Raw genomic sequence first — 23,850 nt, 5'->3', positions numbered from 1 at the left:
ATGTCACATGCCTAATCTAGCTAAGGTGGCTCAACATATAGCTCTTTTAAAAACGGAAACTGAAATAACCAGAGAGAGCATTCTCACCAAATGTGATCTCTTCCGAAACTCACCCTATTATCATCTGCGGCAATCTCAGACTATTAAGCTAGGCAAAAGTGAGTAGTCTTTGTCGATAGATCTCTATTTTAGTATTTTGTCAAAAGCGCTTTTTTTCCCACGAATTTTTATATTACGAATTTATTTGACGATTTTTGATTTATATCATGAATTTATTTGTCTTATTATTGTTATTAGTTATTCATTGATAAATGAATCTCAGTCGTGCTGTTACGCTTTAAGATTTTATACTATAGCACATTTGTAATAGATTTAATGAATTACATGTCATTTGAATGAATTAACGTGTCAATGAATTACATGACTTAGTATTTACTAAAAATATGCAATTTTTTTTTAAAAAAAGTTGTTATATGGATTTGAATGATTGTTTTTGAATTCTTAGAATTTTGTACATTTGCAATGTACCTAAGATAGTAGCGAGCGAAGCAAACCATATAAGATTGCGTAGCAATTTTCGGGGGTTAGCGAGCGTTAGCGTGCAGGGGGCGCAGCCCACTAGATAAAGAAAAAGAAAAAAAGCCTATCCACTATGAGAACATCAAATTTTTTTTCTTCTTTTATTCGTTGCTTGAAACAATATACAGGGTGGTACTTATTAAAACACTTCATTGCTTTAAAGTTCATTGGCTCTTCTAAGCTATTTGTTAATGACTGTTATCAAGAATACGATAAATCATCAATTGCTGCACATTGTTGGAATCTTGGGCATAAATTCAGTTTTAACAATTCTAAAATTGTTTGCACCTCAGTCACATCAGCTCATCTTGCTGCATTGGAGTCTTGTTTCATTCATATGAATGCTGATTCCCTTGTTAATGACATTAGTTCCACACCACCTCTCCATAGCACGTGGAAATGAATTTTACCCTGATTTGCTCCTCTCATCCACAGTGGTTTTTCTTGTTCTGTTTCTTTAACTTTATGTCTGTTTTACTCTCTGCTATTGCGGTTTTTCTAGTTTTATTTCTCCAATTTTTTTCCGTATTTTCCGTTAGCAACTTTAAGTTTTATATTTCAATTCATTTTTGCATCTTCTCAATCACGTTTAATGGTAAGTCTTGAGTGTGGGCGCCTCTTTTTGAGCGCTTTAAGAATGAGACCTTTATTTTCATCTGTATATTTTTGAAGCCAATGAAGTTTTTTAATCAAGCAATATACAGGTGTTTTGCGGTAATATATATTTTTCGAATCCATGACAAACAAAAGTGAAGACCAAAAAAAAAAAAAAAATATACCAACTGTGACGGGTTTGCAAATTAATATTTAAGTTGGAAAAAAAAAACTCTATCCAAATTCGAAAATTGCTATTGAAAAAGACAGACGTACAAAAAATTAAAAACTGCTATTACCACTTGAAGCTTGGTATTGTGTTATCAGTTTTCCTCGATGATGCTTGGTCAAATTTCGATTGCCTTTTTTTTTCTAGAATAAATATTAATTTGCAGTCCCCAATGTACATTTTTCTTGCTTTATACAAAATGTTCATCTATATATATATATATATATATATATATATATATATATATATATATATATATATATATTACGAGCAATCATTACAGAATAACCTGTATATTCTCAAAGGTGTTCCTCCATTTTAAATTATAATGTGTAGTATTAAAAAAAAATGCAAACTTTTGCGTTAAATATGAGGTATCAAATTTGTATTGCGAAGTATTCGTGTTTAAATTTTATGTACGAAATTAATACTTTTCAAATTTAAATGCAGTTTTTTACTTTAAACGTTTCGTTTTTTCATTCACAACAATAAAAAAATAATACCTATTTTTGAATGAGGAAAACATACTAAAACATACATAACTAAGCATCTTTCTAACTAATTTATATGTACAAAATTTTCCTTCCATAAAGTAAATTGAAAGAAAATGATATCCTATTGGAGTGACATTTCTCAGAAAATCTGTTTGAAGCATTCAGCATACATAAAATACCAACAATATAGTAACACATCTTCAATTCACTCAGCAAACGAAAGGGATATCTTCCGTGTTTTGTCCTCAGTTTCTGTTGCAGAAGATGGGGCGGAGATGGATTTGAGAGGCGTGACAAAGGGCATGGAAGAGGGCGCTGATGAAGTAAAAAGTGAAGGGGGATAGGCAGTAGGAGGCAGCCCCAGCTGGCATGTATAATAACTGAAACAGTCGCTCTTAGGCTTCGAAATGGTACATGGCAAAGACATCGGAGAAAATATGCTACAAAAAAGGAATAAGAGAAAAAAGCGCTATTAATATATTTTTTTTTTGCATAAATGTAGGGTGTTCTTTAATGATCACCCTTAATACATATTTTTAGAATTTCCTTGTATATTAAGTTAAAAAATTTTGCGCATTGGTATTTATAATTATTTATTCTAAATTTTATATTTTGCTTTATAATTAGCGTCGAACATCCAACCTAATACTGAGTTTATGACTATCGTTGTTCAATTCGGTGGCCTTGTTATTTTGAATTCAACCCAGAAGACAAGGGAACTTTTGCATCAAGTATTGGGGTAAATTAGAATTCAGGGAGGAATTTTTGATGGAACTAACCGCATTTGCGTTACATAGTGAGGAAAACCACGAAAAATTCCTTTGTTTAGGCCGACGGTAAAGAGATTCTAGCCCATGATCTGTCTACCTCTTGAGAATATTTCGCGTCAGAACTGTGGTCGGTGCAAGCCGGGAGCTGAATTCGTGTCAGCTAGCCACCACTGGGATTCGAACCTGCTCTCTTCATTTGGAGGCGAATGCTCTATCACATGAGCCACCACGGCTCATATTTATTCTATAAGGAAAATTTTCAGATTCTGACAAATCTTTGTTGAGGCCGAAAAGTGAATAAAATCATCAAAAAATCAATATTATTTTTCTAAAATGGGACTGAATTTCCTTTAGCTTACATTATAACAACTTTTATATCCTAAACCTCGTTTTCTGGTTTAAGATGATTTTAAATCCTCTCTTGCTTTTATTGAACTAAAATAAGGATCCCAGTTCAAAAATATTTCTTGCTCATTCTCATGAGCATATTATGTATTAAATTTGTTTCTATGTCGCAATGTATAAGGGTGTTCCGTATTCACCCCCCTTAAAATATACTATTACGACCCTTCTCGGAACTGATGTCAAATAAGCGATTGTAATTAAATGTTTGGAAGAGGGGAAAATGAAAAACACCATCGAAATTTAACGAATCACTACTGACGAAACTGAAAACATCAAAATCTGTTGGACCGATAAATCGAAACATCTTCAAGTTTCCTCACGTAATAAAACTAGTTTTAGATTGCTTCATTTTGTCTTTCACAACTAGAGATTTGACTTATTTCGACAGAGACTTTGCTTTTTCCTCCCTTTATTATTGATTGGCACTATGTTTATTTCTATTTATTTATAGTTTTAAGCTTCAATATTTGTCACGGATTTTAAGATATACATTAAGGGAGGTAACTATAGAACATCTTGTATTGCCTTACGGAACAGCATGCATAGTTCAAAACTATAAATATATTTTTTCTTAGACATATATTTATTGTGGACCTAAGAGTTTTAAATTTTTAATCTTTAATGATGACTATGCGTAATAAAAAAATTATCAAAATTATAGACCAGAAAAGTTTTGCAAATCGTGATCATAGTAGAGTAGTATTTAATAAAAAGATCTGTTTTAACTTTTGTGTTTCTAAAAAGTGAAAGTTTATTTATTGATTGATTGATTTGGTTTGAAGTCTATTTATTTATTGATTGATTGAAGTTTATTGATTAACCACAGTTAAAGAAATAAAAACTTTTAAAACACTTCGTGGTTTATATTACTCACAAAAATAAGCAGACAGGATATTGAGAGATCGAAGTAAGTCATAATAATAATAAAATGAATAACTCGAAAATAATGTTGCTTTTAAATAATTAAAATAAAATTAATAATTCCTTCAATTCTTTCAACTATCCACTTTTAAACAAAATCATTTCCTTTTAATATATTAGCTCTAATGATATTTAATAAATTTTTATCAACAGTAAAATATTGGTATCGATTTATTTTGTCTACTCAATTTATCGATGACTTCACAAATCTTCATCGTTTAGAATTTACAAGCTCATTAAAATAAAAGCTTTTGAAGCAATCTCAAAAATTTTCGTAAATAACGAGGAAATAAATTGAATGTTTAGATAAGATCTTCGAAAAATGAAAGCTACCATAGCTCCATGAAAATGATATTTCTTCATACAAGGGGCAGGGGGGAAGGGCTTGATTAAAGATGCGGCAATATTACATCATGATTAGGTCCACCGTTTCTTTATCATTCTGAGTGATTGAGTCTGATGATGAATTCATCATATCAGGAAAACAAAAGGGAAAAAATAAGAAAACGGATGAGATTGATGCGGTTTCGTTTCTTTTACGATAACAGTAAAGTGAATCAACCATTCTCTTTATTAACCAAATGTTATAAGATACTTATATTGGAAAGGAAAAAAAGAGAAACAAGCTACTTTCGAATTTTTCGGCCTACGGTAAATTTAGACTGCATTTCAAACAAAAATGTGTTTTGTTTTATTTTAGAAATTCATACTTTGGATTTTTTATAATGTTTCAAAGTAATTGCTTAAAGGAAAAATTTTCCTACAGACTATTATTTCATTTTTTTGTTTGTAAATAAGCTGATGTTCAATCGGTTGTTTGATAAAAATAATAATTTAAAGAACTGTGGAGAGTTTTTTTTTTTTAAATTTAAAATATAAATTTTTAAATAAATTTGTAGGAAAATTGCAGAGTCAAAGTTTCCCTCATTAAGCATAATCTTTTATAAGTAAAATCTTTAATATTTTAATTTAGAATTTAAGGACTGTAAAATTGCTAAAAAGCATAATATAATTTTAAAAAAATAAGTGAATTAAAAAATTTGAAAAGAGCTTATTAGTCTGTTTTATGAAATATCAAAAAATAGAGAATTAAGTAAAATTGGGAGACAGACAAACATGCTTTTTTAATTTTTTTAATGAAAATGCTTGCACCGACCACAGTGCTGACGTGAAATATACTCAGTAGTAGATGGATCATGGGTAAGAGTCCTTCTTGCCGTAAGGCTAATTGCGGGAGGTTCTTTTGATCTTCCTTTCCATGTAACGCAAATGTGGGTTAGTTCAATCAAAAAGTCCTCCGCAAAGGCAAATTTTTCCCAATACTTGTTCTAGGAGTTCCTTTGTCTTCTGGATCAGGTCCAAAATTACAAGGCTACGCAGTTGAACATTAGTAGTCGTAAACCCAAAAATTGGGTCGGCTGTTCAACGACGATTATAAAATCTTAAAAATATTTTATGATAATTTTTTTCCATAGAAAACTTCAAATCTTAATACGAATTTACTATAAATTTAATTATTTTACAAGATGCAAATAAAAATCAAGAGTCACTTAGCAGTTGGAGGAGAGTAATTGACTCAAAACTCTTAGCCAAAGGCAAATCTTAACAATTTTTTATGATTATTTTTTTCCATAGAAGACTTCAAATCTTAATACAAATTTACTATAAATTGAATTATTTTACAAATTGCAAATTCAAATCAAGAGTCATTTAGCAGTTGGACAGGAGCAAATGAGCAATGAATGTGAGAGAGAATGAAGTATGTCGATGTTTTATAGTCTTTGAGGAAAAGAAATTAGAATATGTCGGGTCTAATTTTTGATAAGTTCTTAGACTAGAGCAGTAAGTAATATAAGGATAAACCTGAAGCAACATTTGATTTTTCTTTATATATATATATATATATATATATATATATATATATATATATATATATATATATATATATATATATATATATATATATATATATATATATATATATATATATATATATATATATATATATATATATATATATATATATATAATAAATAAAATAAAAAATACAAGAAAACACTAAGAAAGTTAAGAAAAACAATAAGTATCATTTATTGCGCTTAAGCTGCAAGTAAACAGCACTCATTAGATAAAAAAATTATAGAAAAATTATAGACATATGAAAAAAAGGGGGGTGGGAAATAATAAGTAAAAAAATAACAAACAACATATTATTTAAAAAAAAAAAAAAAAAAAAAAAATATGTGAAATTTTAATTAAAAAACCGGAAAAAAAGCCGGAAAAAAAAGATATAATCTTTTCTTCAGCCCACACGATTATATCCGCAAAACAGAGTGCTTTCTGATATTGTATCAATAAAGCCAAAGCAAAATATATTAATACAATAGTGTGAGGAGCACTCAAAAAATTTTTTATAAAACAACAACATAAAATTAGATCATAAAAAGTAAAAATAACATGTAAAAACAGATAATAAAATAAAATAAAAAGAAAAAACATTAAAAAGGGGGGACTATAAAGCGAGTAGCAAAATCATAACAACTTACATGGACAGAAATTTTTCAAGAATGATTTAAAAATGTTTTCGCAGAAAGATTGCCAGATTACAAAATATGAAAACAAAAGATGAAAGCAAAAGCGCAAATCAAGTGTAACAAGAGGGTTTTAAAGTGTCGTTCTTACTGCACTGCTGAAGTGATTTGTTACATATATATATATATATATATATATATATATATATATATATATATATATATATATATATATATATATATATATATATATATATATATATATATATATATATATATAACTAATGGTTCCTTAACTTCTCCCTTTTATTACACATTATTCAAATACACTCATGTCCATAAATTAAGGATAATTCAGAATCACACGGAAATCAAACTCTAAAATTAAAATTTCACCTGTAGAATTATCACACACATCCTTAAGAAGAATATTCAAATTACAGGAAATCACTAGATGACGCTGGTAGTACGTCCCAATGACGAGAGTGTAAGAGAGGGGTATATAAGGAATGGTGGCAAAGAAATAAAATTGTTCACAAGCGTTTTAAAAGCCTTTCAGTGCAATAACCGCATAGTTATGGCACAAAGGAAGCATTTGGATGATTTTTTACGTGGCAGAATCATCGGACGACTGGAATGTGGACGTACCCAGCTGGAAGTATCCGAGGAACTTGGAATCACCCAGAGTGTCATCTCCAGGCTTTGGCAACAATTCCAAAATGATGGTAATGTGAGTAGACGTTACAGCACAGGTCGCCCCCGAGTTACAACGCCGAATGAAGACCGGTATTTGGCAGTTACTGCCGAAAGAAACAGACGGAGCACAGCATCAGACCTGTCTCGTCAGCTCTCCTCAACTATTGGTACGACAGTTTCAAGGCAGACCGTGCCCAGACGCTTAGGGCACATTGGTCTATATCAGTGTTTCCCAACGTGGGGCCCACGCCCCACTGGGGGCAATTTGATTGTTAAGGGGGCAATTTGAAAATGAACTCAACACATGTTTAACCCTTTTGCTCCGGGCCATTTAAACGCAATGCTAGATTTCGGTGCCAAAATTGAAAGAAAAAAGGAAATTTTTAAGTAATTGCGCCAATAAATATTATGTAACTTAGCGATTTTTTAAGCAACAAACCTGAAATGAAATATCTGTTAACAGTTGATGGTAAAGCATTTGTAAGTTATCTAGCCGATATCTTTGAAAAACTAAATATATTAAATAAGCAAATTCAAGGAACAAATAAAACTCTTGTTGATGCAAAAGTGAAGATATTTGGTTTCATTACCCTTATTAAATAGTGTCGGAAATATATTAACAACAAAAACTTTGAACAGTTTCATTGGCTCCAAAAATGTGAAATAAATGATACCACTTTACTTGTTATTGCCGCCCTTAGGAAAATTTGCCATAGAGAAGCCTATGGTAATCTATGGCAACCTATGGCTACCATAGAAATTTGTATGGCAAGATGACATACGCCTATGGTTACCATAGAGATTTGTATGGCAAAACCCCAAAAGCCTATGGCTACCATAAAGATTTGTATGGCAGTATACCATAGACCAATGGTAACCATAAGGATTTGTATGGTACGTCACCATTGGCCTATGGCAACCACAGAAATTCGTATGGCAGTATACCATAGGCCAATGGTAACCTTAAAGATTTGTATGGCAGTATACCATAGAGAAAAGCTGATCCAGATCTCCACCAACGAAACAACAACTTCTATGGAGTCCTCAAAAACATCTTCTAAAAGAAATAAATATCCATATTTTCACCCCGAAGTTAATTAAATTCAACATGTAGTCCCACAAAGGATTCCTGGTGAGTCTTTTCCGGCGACTGAGTGGCCAATTTTCCAATTTTTGAGTGTTTGAAATCCGATGTTCTATTCTTTTAGGCTTGGCGTATCAGACCGCCATATTAACGTGTCATCCACTACAAGTGGAATCTTTCGCTAACTTTGGCGACTTATTTTAATATTTTTTCGATCTCATTCTTGGTCAAAAACACTTCATTGCAAACGCCTATGCGATTATCTATCTGAATTTATTAAGTTTTTAATTTTCGGCGGTCTGGTACTTTTATTATCTGTATCTTTTTAAAATGTGTCGCGATTGGGTATAGGTTTTCGCTGTGTTAAATTTTGCTATTTGTTAACGCTGACATAGTACACTTTAATTAATATCTTGCTGCTTATATTTTTATCTAAAATTTTTATATTTCTTTCTCCCAACTGTTTCTGATTAAACGACATCTTCCTTTTTATTTTATCCCCTCCCTCTGATTTTATATAAATTTTTAAAGTCACAACACTTTTCCATTATTATTGGTGTTCTATTCCCCATAGCAATTTGTAAACAATCTTCATGATGAAAAACGCAGTTAAGTGCTTATGATCAAGCCAGATCATCATTTCTTTAATAATTAAAATTTTTTAATTCTTTTAACTTGTTCGGTGATAATTAAATTTTATTGCTGTCATATATCAATATCAAAGTCAGTGTTCACATTCTCATTAGTTTTTGATTTTAATTCCACTTAGGTTCTTGCAATGCTTTTTTACATTATCTTACATACGTTAGGGCTTTATATTTTTATTTTGTGTTTAATTTTTGCTTGCCATTAAATTGTTTTTATCATGTCTCTGTGTTTTACTATCTTACAACTAATATTTCTTAACTATCCACATATATTTGTACAATGTTCTGTTTCATATTTATACATAGCTTAACTAGTCATCACTTAACTAGATTTGCTGGATTACTGGTTGACAATTATTTTCTTCAATATTATCAACGGAACAGTCCCTGGCCAAATCATCTGCTGCTGTTACCAAAAATGCTTTTAACAATTTAATCTCTCCTTAAGTTTACAACTTTTTCGTCATAGCGATGCCCTATACCCAATTACACTGGTTATCATAAATTAAGGAAAAATCACAAAAATAGCGATAACTCTTTCAAAAGTAAGCCAAACCGTGCAAAATTTGCATATGTTGTCCACTAAGAGTAGCTGAGTAAAATTGCAATATGCAAATTAGTGGCGCTGCACTCGGCTTACGTCATCTGCCTGGAGCATAAAAGTCCAAGTTTGAGAGAAAGCACACAAATTTTACTGTGATTGCGACATTGAAAATCTGAGATAGCCAATTCGTAATAATGACCTCTAGGCATCATTTGCCTGAAGAACTACGATGGAGAGCCATCGGGAGACTAGAGGCAGGGCAGAGTCAATCAGAAGTGGCCAGATGGCTAAATGTGAGTCCATCTGTGGTTCATAGACTTTGGAGGCAATTTCAAACCACAGATTCGGCATCTAGGAGGTTCAGTCAAGGACGGCCAACTGTCACGACCAGTGCCGATGACCGATATTTGAAATTAAGTGCACGCAGGAATAGAACCGCTACTCCGACACATCTTAGATCCTCTCTTGCTGCAGCCACCGGAAGGTTGGTGTCAACGTCAACTGTGCGCAGAAGGCTCCACGAAGGTGGTCTGTATGCGAGACGACCAGCCATTTGCGTGCCGCTCACATCACGCCATAGGAGAGACCGTTTGCAGTGGGCCCGACAACATGTCCACTGGACGTCAGATCAATGGAGGCCTGTTCTCTTTACGGATGAGTCCAGGTTTAGTCTAGAAAGTGACAGTAGACGTTATTTGATATGGAGAGAACCTGGGACCCGTTATCATCCATCAAACATCCGTGAAAGAGATGCATACGGAAGAGGCAGTGTCTGTGTTTGGGGAGGCATATCCTTAGGAGGGCGCACATACCTCCATGTCTTTCCAAGGGGAACCGTGAATGCTCAGGTTTATCGAGACAACATCCTTGATGCTTATGTGCGCCCATATGCCGGGGCAATTGGTGATTGCTTCCTGTTACAGGACGATAATGCAAGACCACACAGAGCTCGCATTGTTGATGATTATCTTCAACAGGAAACAATTACTCGCATGGAGTGGCCAGCTCGATCCCCGGACTTGAATCCTATCGAGCACGTTTGGGATGCTCTAGGGAGGCGTGTATCTGCCATCAATCCGCCCCCTCAGACCCTTGCCACGCTTGCAACTGCTTTACAAGAGCAATGGCTCTCACTTCCTATTGAACTGATAGACCGCATAATTGAAAGCATCACACATCGCTGTTTGTGCTGTATTGCTTCTAGAGGCAATCATATTCCATATTAAAGGTACTTTTTCTATTGCAAACCGATACTTCCAATTTGTTTATTTTATACATGTGCTAATTTCTATACTACTATTAATGTCTGATAATTTCTTTTTATGTTGTTTAATACCTTACTATGTGTTGTATATTGTGGGTAAGTTTCATAAAATTCCATGTGTAATTTCTTGAGTTATCGCGATTTTTGTGAATTTTCCTTAATTTATGATAACCAGTGTAATTTTTATTTACTCTCCCTGACCAAGTGTAAATAGCAATTATTAATTTTACCAATTTTAATCATGTCTTAAACATGTTTTGTACTTACCAATGCTTTGATATTGCGTTCTCTTTTCTAACTGTGCTTAACATAACTCTAACATAAATTTTCTGAGTTTTATATCTCTCACTAGTAGGGGATCAACTAATTTAGCCTGTTTTCTATTCTTAGCTTTTCATAGTCCAATACCATCTTTTTTATCGATAAAATTTTGTTCACATGCCACCACTGGCAGCACCGTTACATATTCGGCTTTTGTCCAGTTTGGTCTATTTTAAACTAATTTCGCTTCGACCACCGGCCCCACTCTTTATCTTTTGAGTTTTCATAGTATTTTATTGTTTTAGTAGTCTGTTTAATTTTTAGCTTAGTATCACATATCAAAATTTAAAAAAATTTCATACTCGCTCCGACCATCGGACCATTATTTAAATTTGCTTTCTTTTAGGTTCCTCTAATATCTGACGCTCATCTAACTAATTATGATACCAATCAATCAAATTAGCGTTTTTTATACTCGCTCCGACCTCCAAACTCACTTTCTATTTTCTTGTTTTTTGCAGTTTTAACAAATATTGGTTGCCTGTACTCAATATAGTTTGTTCCTAATCAACATAACCAATACTTTCCCCACACGCTCCGGCGGCCGGACCCATTTTCTAACAGTTAGTACTAACCATTTAAAATTTATTTGAATGAGAACAGCATTCAGAAAGGATTCTGCAAGTGAAAAAGGAGAAGTTTATCAAAGAATTTTTTTTTAAAAAAAGCTTTCTGGATATATATTTATTCTACAATTATTAAGTTTTGCATTTTTAATATCCATTGCGAAAGATTCTTGTAAGTAACTATTTTTTGATGTATGATAAAATATCAACGAGAAATGTTGCTATAGCTGTATGGCAAAAGTGTACCATAGCCTATGGAAAAATATTTCGTCATAAGCTGTAGCACATCTTAGTTTAATGGCAAAAATTTACCATATAAAAAAATGCCATATGATATTCCTATGGGGTTTTGCCTATGGTAAAATTCTGCCATACACTTTTGCCATATACGTATGGCAAAATTTTGCCATATACGTATGGCAAAATTTTGCCATATAAAAAAATGCCATAGGATATTCCTATGGGGTTTTGCCTATGGCAAAATTTTGCTATATACGTATGGCAAAATTTTGCCATATAAAAAAATGCCATAGGATATTCCTATGGGGTTTTGCCTATGGCAAAATTTTGCCATACATGTATGGCAGAAATTAAAAAAGCTATTAAGTCCCCCCCTCCTCCTCCAATGGTCACAACGAAATATCGCTCTGTCCATTTTATTGATTTTCTGACAATTCTATGTTCATCATGCCAAATGCAGTTTTCTAATTGTTAACTTTGTCATCCAGCTGTAAAAAATTCATATCCTTTCTGACATTAGGGCGGAATTCAACAAAATTTTTGCAATTACGATGGCTCAATTAAGCCAATCAGAATCCTGTATTTTGGTAAGCATATCCCATTTTGCGATTTGTAAAAATACAGTCTTTTGATTGGCCAAATTTGTCCACCGTAATTGCAAAATTTACCCAAACTCCACACTAGAAAGTCATGGATTTACGAAAAATAGATTTTTTGTGTTCATACGATAGATTAATGAAGAAGCTAACATAAAACTGACGGATTTTATTGGTATTCTGGTATTTTGTTTAAAAAAAAGTTCATTAAAGAAGGAAACCTAAAATAAACTTTCTATTCATTTGGGCCCTGGACAACTGCCCAGTATGCACATGTTTTTGTTAGGCTCTGAGAAAAACTCACAGAAATGCAAAATGATGAGTCAGTTAAAACTTTATTTAATATAAAAGGAATAATAGCGTGGCTTCGTGAGGAACCAGAAATCATATACCCAAATTCAACCAAATGTGCAAGAAAACTATTGTTACAGTTTCCATCTTCATATTTAGCTGAATGTGGATTTTGTACTGTAAATGATTTACTGGTAAAAAAAAAAAGAAATCGTCTGGATGTAATACAATGGGGAGACTTGAGACTGAAGGAACCAAATTGGAACCTAACATAAAATCTCTGTGCAGAAAGCGCAAGGATCTCACTAAATTAAAATATTGAATTATTGTAGAAAAATCTTTATTAAAATTATTTCGAATTAAAATTTTTTTTTTCATTATATGTCTTAAAAATTTACTTACTGTGTTTCGTTAACAATTTCCTAGTGATTTATTCCTATTATCTATCATTTAAGTTTCTTAAGTGAACAATTCAGTTTTTTAATATTAAAAATTATGTATATGTTACATAGGGGGGCATAAGAATTTTAGAAAGGCTTAGGTGGGGCATGGCACAAAAAAGGTTGGAAAACACTGGTCTATATGCTCGTAGGCCTGTCAGATGTGTTCCACTTACCGCAACTCACTGTCGCTTGCGATTAGCCTGAAGTAGAGAGCATGCATTGTGGACACCGCAACAGTGGTCATGTGTGATGTTTTCCGACGAGTCCAGGTTTAGTTTGCAGTCTGATTCTCGCCGGACTTTCATATGGAGAGCGCCGGGTACCCGTTACCACCAAGACAACACCATTGAACGACACCGTTACGGTGGTGCAGGATGGCTCGTTCGGGGAGGAATTTTTCTTGGTTCCAGAACCGACCTGCATGTTCATAGTGTAACGATGACAGGCCACATCTATAGGGATGTCATTCTGGAACAACATGTACATTTGTTTCGGGGTGCCATGAGTGCTGAATTTCTGTTTACGGACGACAACGCCCGTCCTCACCGTGCAAACATTGTAGACGAGTGCCTTCAATCGGAGGATATCACCCGTATGGATTGGCCAGCATGCTCACCGGACTTGAATCCAATAGAGCATGTGTGGGATATGCTTGACCGACGAATTGCAGGCCGCCCTTAGGAAAATTTGCCATAGGTTTGCCATAAAAAAATGCCATAGGATATTCCTATGGGGTTTTGCCTATGGCAAAAATTTTGCCATATACGTATGGCAGAAATTTGCCATACATGTATGGCAAATTTTTGCCATAGGCAAAACCCCATAGGAATATTCTATGGCATTTTTTTGAATGGCAAAATTTTGCCATAGGTAAAACCCCATAGGAATATCCTATGGCATTTTTTGTATGGCAAAGTTTTGCCATAAGTGTATGGGAAAAGTGTATGGCAAAATTTTGCCATAGGCAAAACCCCATAGGAATATCCTATGGCATTTTTTTATATGGCAAATTTTTGCCATAAAACTAAGATGTGCTACAGTTTATGAAGAAATATTTTTCCATAGGTTATGGTACACCTTTGCCATACAGCTATGGCAACATTTCTCGTTGATATTTTACCATACGTCAAAAAATAATTACTTACAAGAATCTTTCGCAATGGATAGTATTAAAAATGCAAAACTTAATAATTGTGGAATAAATATATATCCAGAAAGCTTTTTTTTAAAATTTCTTTGATAAACTTCTCCTGTTTTACTTGCAGAATCCTTTTTGTATGCGGTTCTTATTCAAATAAATTTCAAACAGTTAGTACTAACTGCTAGAAAATGGGTCCGGTGGTCGGAGCGAGTGGGGAAAATAATGGTTATGTTGATTAGGAACAAAATATATTGAGTACAGGCAACTAATATTTGTTAAAGCTGTAAAAACAAGAAAATAGAAAGTGGGTCCGGAGGTCGGAGCGAGTATAAAAAACATTAATTTGATTGATTGGTATCATAATTAGTTAGATAAGCGTCAGATATTAGAGGAACCTAAAAGAACGCGAAGCAAAATAACGGTCCGATGGTCGGAGCGAGTATGAAAATTCTTTAAATTTCGATAAGTGATACTAAACTAAAAATTAAGCAGACTACTAAAACAATAAAATACTATTAAAACTCAAAAGATAAAGAGTGGGGCCGGTGGTCGAAGCGAAATTAGTTTAAAATAGATCAAACGGGACAAAAGCTGAATATGTAACGGTGCAACCAGTGGTGGCATGTGAACAAAATTTTATCTATAAAAAAGATGGTATTAGACTTCGAAAAGCTAAGAATAGAAAACAGGCTAAATTAATTGATCCCCTACTAATGAGGGATAAAAAAACTCAGAAAATTTATGTTGAGTTGTGATAAGCACATTTAGAAAAGAGAACACAATATAGAAACATTGGTAAATACAAAACATGTTTAAGACATGATTAAAATTGGTAAAATTAATAATTGTTATTGATAAATTTACACTTGGTCAGGGATAGTAAATAAAAATTAATTGGGTATAGGGAATCACTCTGACGAAAAAGTTGTAAACTTAAGGAAAGATTAAATTGTTAAAAGCATTTTTGGTTACAGCAGCAGATGATATGGCCAGGGACTGTCCAGTTGATGATATTGAAGCAAAACAATTATCAACCAATAATCCAGCAAATCTAGTTAAGTGATGACCCTAAGCTATGTATAAACATGTAACAGAACATTGTACAAATATATGTGGATACTTAAGAAATATTAGTTGTAAAATAGTAAAACACAAAGACATGATAAAAAAACAATTTAATGGCAAGCAAACATTAAACACAAAATATAAATATAAAGCCCTAACATATGTAAGATAATGTAAAAAAGCATTGCAAGAACCTAAGTGGAATTAAAATAAAAAACTAATGAGAATGTAAACACTGATAAAAGTACCAGACAGCCGGAAATTAAAAAACTTAATAAATTCAGATAGATAATTGCATAGGCGTTTGCAATAAAATGTTTTTGACCAAGAATGAGATCGAAAAAATATTAAAATAAGTAGCCAAAGTTAGCGAATGATTCCACTTGTAGTGGATGACACGTTTAATATGGCGGTTTGATACACTAAGCCTAAATCAATGGAACATCGGATTTTAAACACTCAAAAATGGAAAAATTGGCCACCCGGAGGCCGGAAAAGACTCACCAGGAATGCCTTGTGGGTTTACATGTTGAATTTAATTAACTTCAGGGTGAAATAATGGATATTTATTACTTTTAGAAGATGTTTTTGAGGACTCCATAGAAGTTGTTGTTTCGTTGGTGGAGATCTAGATCAGCTTTTCTCTATGGTATACTGCCATACAATTCTTTAAGGTTACCATTGGCCTATGGTATACTGCCATACAAATTTCTGTGGTTGCCATAGGCCAATGGTGACGTGCCATACAAATCCTTATGGTTACCATTAGTCTATGGTATACTGCCATACAAATCTTTATGGTAGCCATAGGCTTTTGGGGTTTTGCCATACAAATCTCTATGGTAACCATAGGCGTATGGTATCTTGCCATATAAATTTCTATGGTAGCCATAGGCTTATGGGGTTGTGCCATACAAATCTCTATGGTAACCATAGGCGTATGGTATCTTGCCATACAAATTTCTATGGTAGCCATGGGTTGCCATAGATTACCATAGGCTTCTCTATGGCAAATTTTCCTAAGGGCGTCAACCCCCTCCCACCTGTCTACCGGACTTTCGGATGAGTGCTTGATGAGTGATGTAATATTCTCCAGGATCAGATTGATAATTTGATACTCAGCATGCCTAGGCGTTGTACTGCCTGTATTGCATCGTCTGGGAGACATACTCCGTATTAACCATCATACTAACCATGTTATACTGTTTTTTGTAAATAGGTTCTTTTTTGAAATTTGCTCCAGGCAGTAAAAATCGCAATTTTTATTAATTATGTCAAATATATAGCATCTTTTTTGCTCCTTACCTTTTGTTTAATACATAGACTTTACAAATAAGTCAAATTTGTTTGGCTTCTGTCTCTTTCTGTGCCTGAACTTCATTATCCTTAATTTATGGACATGAGTGTAAATGTCTGAAAAATATTATGTAGTAGCAAATAATGTGTTATTTTTCATTACTCTTCGTCCTACGTACAAAAAAATTAGAAATCTTTAGCTGATGAGCAATCCTCCCCATTAGATATGGAATCACTTCCCGACTCTCAGATAATTTTTCCTGAATTTCTGTTATTCCACTTTTTAAACCTGTCTCACCTGCCATTTGAGCACATAAAAGTAGTTTCATAAAATCACTTAGCAAATTCATTGACATTTGCCAGATACTGGAAGATTGCGGCTTCTTCGATTGGTGAACCACTTCAGCAATGTTTCTTCATTATCCTTGTGAACTGCTTTTCTCAACTTTTTTCAACCATCTAAATTTTTTTCATGAGCAGAAAATTATTAATTGTCTATTTTTCCATATGTTACAAACTGCAGATTTGGATAGTTTATATTCCCTGCAAATATCAGCTTGACTGCATCCATTTTCAATATTTCTGATTATGCCCCTTTTATCATCAATGGAGAACGTTTTACGTTTACTGCTAACCATAGTTAAATTTGAGACACTTGTTTGCAGGATTTATTTTAACTGAACTGAGAGCAAAAAGGAGTTGAAATGCGAGCCATATCAACACACATTAGTGTCCAACTCTTTGACCAATAATGAATAATTACTCATTCCCTCCGAAAAAAATGCATATTGATCCCGCTGACACCTTACAGGTGCATCGTCTGCCTGGATTGGAAACATCTGCTTAGTTTGTTTAGGGATGGGAAGGTGAGATAAAAAAAAGCAAACAAGAAAAAATGCTTATCGCTACATTCCCCTCTATAGATGGTTTTGAAAATTGGTATATGTAAATCGGTACAGAAAAAAGTTCACTATATCCGGGAGTTCACTATAAACCGTGTTCACTATAGCGAGGTTTGACTGTATATATATATATATATATATATATATATATATATATAATAAATAAGTAAATACAAGAAAACACGAAGAAAGTTAAGAAAAACAATAAGTTTCAGCATGTAAACAGAAAGCACTCTTTTTTGCGGATATAATCGTGTGGGCTGAAGAAAAGATTATATCTTTTTTTCCCCGATTTTATTTTTCCGGTTTTTTAAGTAAAATTTCATCCATTTTTTTTTAAATTTTTTTTAAATTTTTTTTTATATATATATTTATTATATAAACTGTTGTTTGTTATTTTTAACTTATTATTCCCCCCCCCCTTTTTTCATATGTCTATAATTGTTCTTTGTTTTATTCTTCATTTTGAACTTATCTAATGAGTTCTGTTTACTTGCAGCTTAAGCGCAATAAATGAAGCTTATTGTTTTTCTTAACTTTCTTCGTGCTTTCTTGTATTTACTTATTTATTATTATTATAGTGATCATATTTAATGCAGCTTTAGCGCTTAATATTATCTACTATTAACTTTCCTTCATTCTCCTTCTGTTTTCGTTTTAATTTCCTTTTTCTAATTTCCTGTCTTTAGGACGTTACGTGTGTTTAGGATGTTGCTCTTTGAGCCTATTTTTATAGAATTAAACAATTATATACAATACATATTATACAATTATAGCGCCTGGTAAAAAATGTGTTCAATATTTAAATTATTCTTCATGTTGTACCCGGTACGGAGAGCCTAAATCAGAGGGGAACTTCGGATCGACATCCTGCTACTCTGAAAGCAAAAGCGAAAGCAAACGATTTTTTGAATTGCATTCTATTCCCGAAACTTTACCTTCCTATAAAGCGTGTGATGATAAGAGATGCAAAACTTGCCCTAATATAGACAAAAAACATACTGTTCTTTTTAACGTTAGCTCCAAATCTTTTGCAAAATTAAAAATGTTATTTATATGTTAACGTGTGGTTTCTGTAATATGAAATATGTTGGACAACCTAGTAACTCACTTAACATTCGAATTAATCAACACCGTTCTGATATTAACAGTAATAAGACTATCAATAACCTGGAATTGAATCATTTTAGAGTACATAAATTTAACAGTGTCAAAATTAATATTTTAGATATTATAGAGGATTTAGATTTAAGACTACAGAAAGAAAATTACTACATGCTTTTATACAAAACAATTTTGCCGTATGGGCTAAACGATACCTTCCAACATACACAGATTAACTACAATAACTCATCAACTTATTCACTTTTTCATATTAAAGATAAGCGTACACATCGAGGTAAACGGGGTTCAAGAAGTAATAGAAACTCTCTTAATAGTGACAAATTAAATATAAAATTTCTTTCTAATATGGAAAAAGACTTTAATAAACAATATAGCATTAAACCAATTAAGGATTTTGTCTTCTCCCTTAAGAATTATGAAGTATATAAGTTCTACGATCTAATTATTAACTTTTCTTTCATTAATTTTCATTTCAAAATTCTTTGTTTCGATCTTATAAAAGCCAAAATGAGCAAAATTTTGCCTAATAAAAAGAAAAGTTTAGATAATTTATATTTCGTTATTAACTTTCAAAATCCTATTTTCGATAAGATCAAATTTCACAACATTTTTGAAAATTTTAAAGCTTTATTTCCATTAAAAGATTTTAACATTATTAAAAGTTTTAAATATAACAAATCTCTTGGTAGAACCATATTTAACTATAATGATATAAGCAAAAATTTAAGGAGTATTAATATATCCGATTATGAATGTCACTGTGAGGAGGATAAATATTTTGATTTTGTTGATATTATAGAAAATATTAATTTATTATTATTATTAATATTATAGAAATTTATTATTAATATTATAGAAAACTTGGAACTTAGGAATTTAATGATAAAAGGCACAAAATTTAGACCCATTTACCATATATCAATCAATAAGATTCTAAAATACTTTCTTAATGATCTCAATAGTTTTTGTTTAAAGATATCAAATAGATTCTCTTTACCTCTAGGTATGCTAACAGAATGGAAATGGGGAGTTTATTATTACTTTAAAAACTTTATTTTCAATAATAAGGATAATTTAAATAAGAATAACAATTCAACAAATTTTTCTAATATTGTTCAATCAATTAAGCAACTTCAAAAAAATTTTGTAATTACTCCCATAGACAAAGCTAACAATAATTACGCTATATTCTGTAAAAAATTCTATGCTGAACTTTTAAATACGGAATTAAAAAATAGTAAAAATTTTGAACTTAGTAATTTCAAATATAATATTGTCATTAAAAAAATTTTAGCTTTTTACAAGAGATTAAAAATTAAAATTAGCAATATACAATTTCCTTACTTAATTATCAGTCCTAAATTTCATAAAATTCCAGTAAAATTTAGAACTATCACATGTGGGTCTAATACTTATTTAACTAAACCTGGCACCATTTTCTCTAACTACTTAAATATGATTATTAACTATATTACTAAAGAAGGTTTCTCTTGGATTATCACTAATAATCAACCGATTTTAGATTTCATTAAACATAATAAAATTAATTCTATTGCGACTTTTGATTTCCAGGATCTTTTCAATAGCATTCCCCTTTCTAAACTAAGAGATGTCCTTTTGAATTATTACTATGATTTTAAAAATATCCTTTGTTGCGATTTTGATTATTGGGAAATTCTGATCAATTTTTGTCTTTTTAGTAATTATCTTTACAATGGAAAGGATATTTTTCTTCAAATTAATGGAATACCACAAGGATCTAATTATTCATCTCTCTTAGCTAACTTATTTTTGCATTATTATGAAAACAATTTTACTCTTAGTATTAAATTTGTTTTTAGATATATTGATGACTTAATTATCTTTAATTTCCAAGATTTTACTATTTTATTGAGTGATATATACCCTGAGGAATTAATCTTACTTCGTAATCATGATGATAATATTAATTTCAATTTTTTGGATTTGGGTATTATGAAAGTTGAAAATATCTGCTTTGTTGATTTATACGATAAAAGAAATGATTTTAATTTTAATATTAATAAGCTAGTTACTTGGAATTCTAATGTTTCCAGGAGCATCTATTTAAATACCACTTTTAATGAAATGAACAGAATTAAAAGAATGTGTAGTAATATTTATTTATCCAAAAAACAAATCGATAAACTATTTCAAAATTTGATAAAAAAAACAATGAATACCCAACTAAAATAATAAAATTTTATATAAAATCACTGAATTAATCGTATATTTTTGTGGATATATTTATTAAACATTTTTTTTGGTTGTTAATTTTTATAATTTTCCCATGTGCAAATCCATTTCAGGTAAATCCATTGCCAAAATTATTTACTAAATAATTTCTTTGTTAATTTGTATAATTTTTCCATGTGCAAATCCATTTCGGACAAATCCGTGGTTAGAATTATTTACTAAAAATTCCTTTACTGAATTATTTCCTTTGTTAATCTATACAGTTTTTCCATGTGCAAATCCATTTCGGGCAAATCCGTGGGTAAAATTGATTGCTAAAAATTTCGTTATTAATTTATACAATTTTTCCATGTGCAAATCCATTTCGGGCAAATCCGTGGCTAAAATAATCTACTAAAAATTTTTTCTTTGCTAATTTTTCCATGTACACATCCATTTCGGGCAAATCCGTGTTAAAATTATCAATAAAATTTTTTTTTCTTTGATAATTTATATAATTTTTCTATGTGCTAATCCACATTGTGCAAATCCGCGGCTAAAATTATTTGCAAAACAGGCAATTTATGTTTCCCTTTTCTATTTTATATTTTTTCTTAAATAAGCATCTATCTTTTAAAACTATTTATGATCAATTTTTAAAATTATCCAGTATAATATTACCTTGTGCACATCCATTTCGGGCCCATCCTTGGTAACTAACAAATCAAAGCTCAGAATAACAAATCACTTCAACAGTGCAGTAAGAACGACACTTTAAAACCCTCTTGTTACACTCAATTTGCGCTTCTGTTTTCATCTTTTATAATCTGGCAATCTTTCTGCGAAAACATTTTTAAATCATTCTTGAAAAATTTTCTGTCCTTGTAAGTTGATCTGATTTTGCTACTCGCTTTATAGTCCCTTTTAAATGTTTTTTATTTTATTTTATTTTATTTTATTTTTTGTTTTTACATGCTATTTTTACTTTTTGTGATCTATTTTATTTGTTGTTATTTTTATTAAAAAAAAAAAAAAAAAAAAAAAAATTTTTTTTTTGAGTGCTCTTCACACTATTGTATTAATATATTTTGCTTTGGCTTTATTGATACAATATCAGAAAGCACTCTTTTTTGCGGATATAATCGTGTGGGCTGAAGAAAAGATTATATCTTTTTTTTCCCGATTTTATTTTTCCGGTTTTTTAAATAAAATTTCATCCATTTTTTTTTTTTATATATATATGTATTTATTATATAAACTGTTGTTTGTTATTTTCTACTTATTATTCCCCCCCCTTTTTTTTCATATGTCTATAATTGATCTTTGTTTTATTCTTCATATATATATATATATATATATATATATATATATATATATATATATATATATATATATATATATATATATATATATATATATATATATATATATATATATATATATATATATTCCGACAATCGTTTAAATAAATATATTTCATTTCAAATAACACGTTTCATTATTTAAGTCTTTTATTTTTTTAATGAAAGTATTTCGAATGTTTAGCTTATTTTCTGCTGTTGCGATTGTGATCATTCAGGAAAATACAGGATCACGTTTGATGATAAGTTATTTGAATAATTTAATTTTGCTTTGTTCTGTTTTACTGTTTTTTTTATGCAACTCGCTGAGATTTTTATCGAAAATTTCGAGGGGCTTAAGACGTTCATTACCAGCTGAGTGCAGGTGGTTATAATACATCTATCATTGAAAAATGGTAATCTATAAAGATAAAATCGAAGTTGCATTTTCTGATTAAAATAAGAAAATTTAGTTTTTAAAACTTTACAAAATTACATGCAACCATTTCAGTTTTTAAAACTTACAACAAGTTAATTTTAAAAAAAGTATGTTATTGTCATAAGAAAGCATATTTTCTACAAAAATAGTTGGATGATGGCTATCACTTAACCTGCTTTATTAGCACAAACCGTAAGGGGAAAAAAAGAGAGGAGTTTTGTCACACGATATTGTTTGATCTGGCAACAAACAGCAGCGATTTGACGACGAATCTGTATTTTTATGCTTACATTATATATACCTCTTGTCGCTTACGTTATCTGGTCATAATTTAGTTATAATTTGTTACGTGACGTATCTAACAGAAATTATTGTAATCGAATTGGAAAAGAAAAAGATTTATTCAAAAAAATTCCTATTGACGTAATTTTTAGAGTCGAGGGGAATACATATTTTTCCTTTCGGCAGTAAAAATCGTTCGCCAATACTTTCGCTAAAAGACAATTTGTTTCACCAAATTTACGATTTTATGGCGAAGTGGTGAATGCTGAGCACGGGCCCTGCATAAATGTTTTAGACCAGTGATTCTCAACCTTTTTTTTTTTTGTGGTGGCACACCTTTAATGATTTCGAAATTTGACGGCACAAAATGAAAAAAAAAATAGTTTAAAAGCTGTTTACTTATCTATAATACACTGTGTTAAATAGTTTGTGATAATAATTTTGAATATGAAATAAAATAATATGTACTACAAAAGCACGTTTATTAAGGGATTAAGTGTTTCTTCCGATTAATTTTTTGTTAGTTAGTAACAGTTATTTATTTATTTTTTCCAGTTATTAATTGTTAGCTTGTTTTCTATAGTTATTATCTGTTCGTTTTTTTCACATTAATTCTTATTTTTTGTGATTCCCTGTAAACTAGTATTTTTGCTAATTATTAATTGTTAGCTTATTTTTTGTTAGTTATCCTTCGCTAATTTGTTTTTATAACTATTTATTGCGTAGCTTACTTTAATGATTAGTTTTTATTTCCGTTTGAAAGTTAATATTTAGTTGGCTTTCCTTTGTTAATTAATAATTTTAATTGTCATTAAATTTCCTACCTATAATTTCAACAGTTTTTAAAATTGT

At 31.2% G+C, this 23,850-nt stretch overlaps 1 protein-coding gene across 1 annotated transcript in view; it reads right to left on the bottom strand.

Annotated features, from left to right (window-relative positions):
* Positions 1–1,951: 1,951 nt before the first annotated feature.
* The window catches only part of LOC107454077 (retinal homeobox protein Rx2), a 38,206-nt gene continuing 16,307 nt past the window's right edge, over positions 1,952–23,850 (bottom strand). Inside the window, exon 5 of the mRNA XM_016071130.4 lies at positions 1,952–2,336. Within this exon, the coding sequence (XP_015926616.1) occupies positions 2,102–2,336 (235 nt within the window). The 3' untranslated portion in view covers positions 1,952–2,101. The remainder of the gene's footprint in view (positions 2,337–23,850) is intronic.

The sequence above is a fragment of the Parasteatoda tepidariorum genome, chromosome 6 (genome assembly GCF_982258835.1).
Source record: "Parasteatoda tepidariorum strain Cologne lab strain chromosome 6, Ptep-v5.0, whole genome shotgun sequence".
Classification (NCBI taxonomy): Eukaryota; Metazoa; Arthropoda; class Arachnida; order Araneae; family Theridiidae; genus Parasteatoda; species Parasteatoda tepidariorum.
Note: the sequence above shows the minus strand (reverse complement) of the source record. Positions and strands in the feature narration are given on the sequence as shown.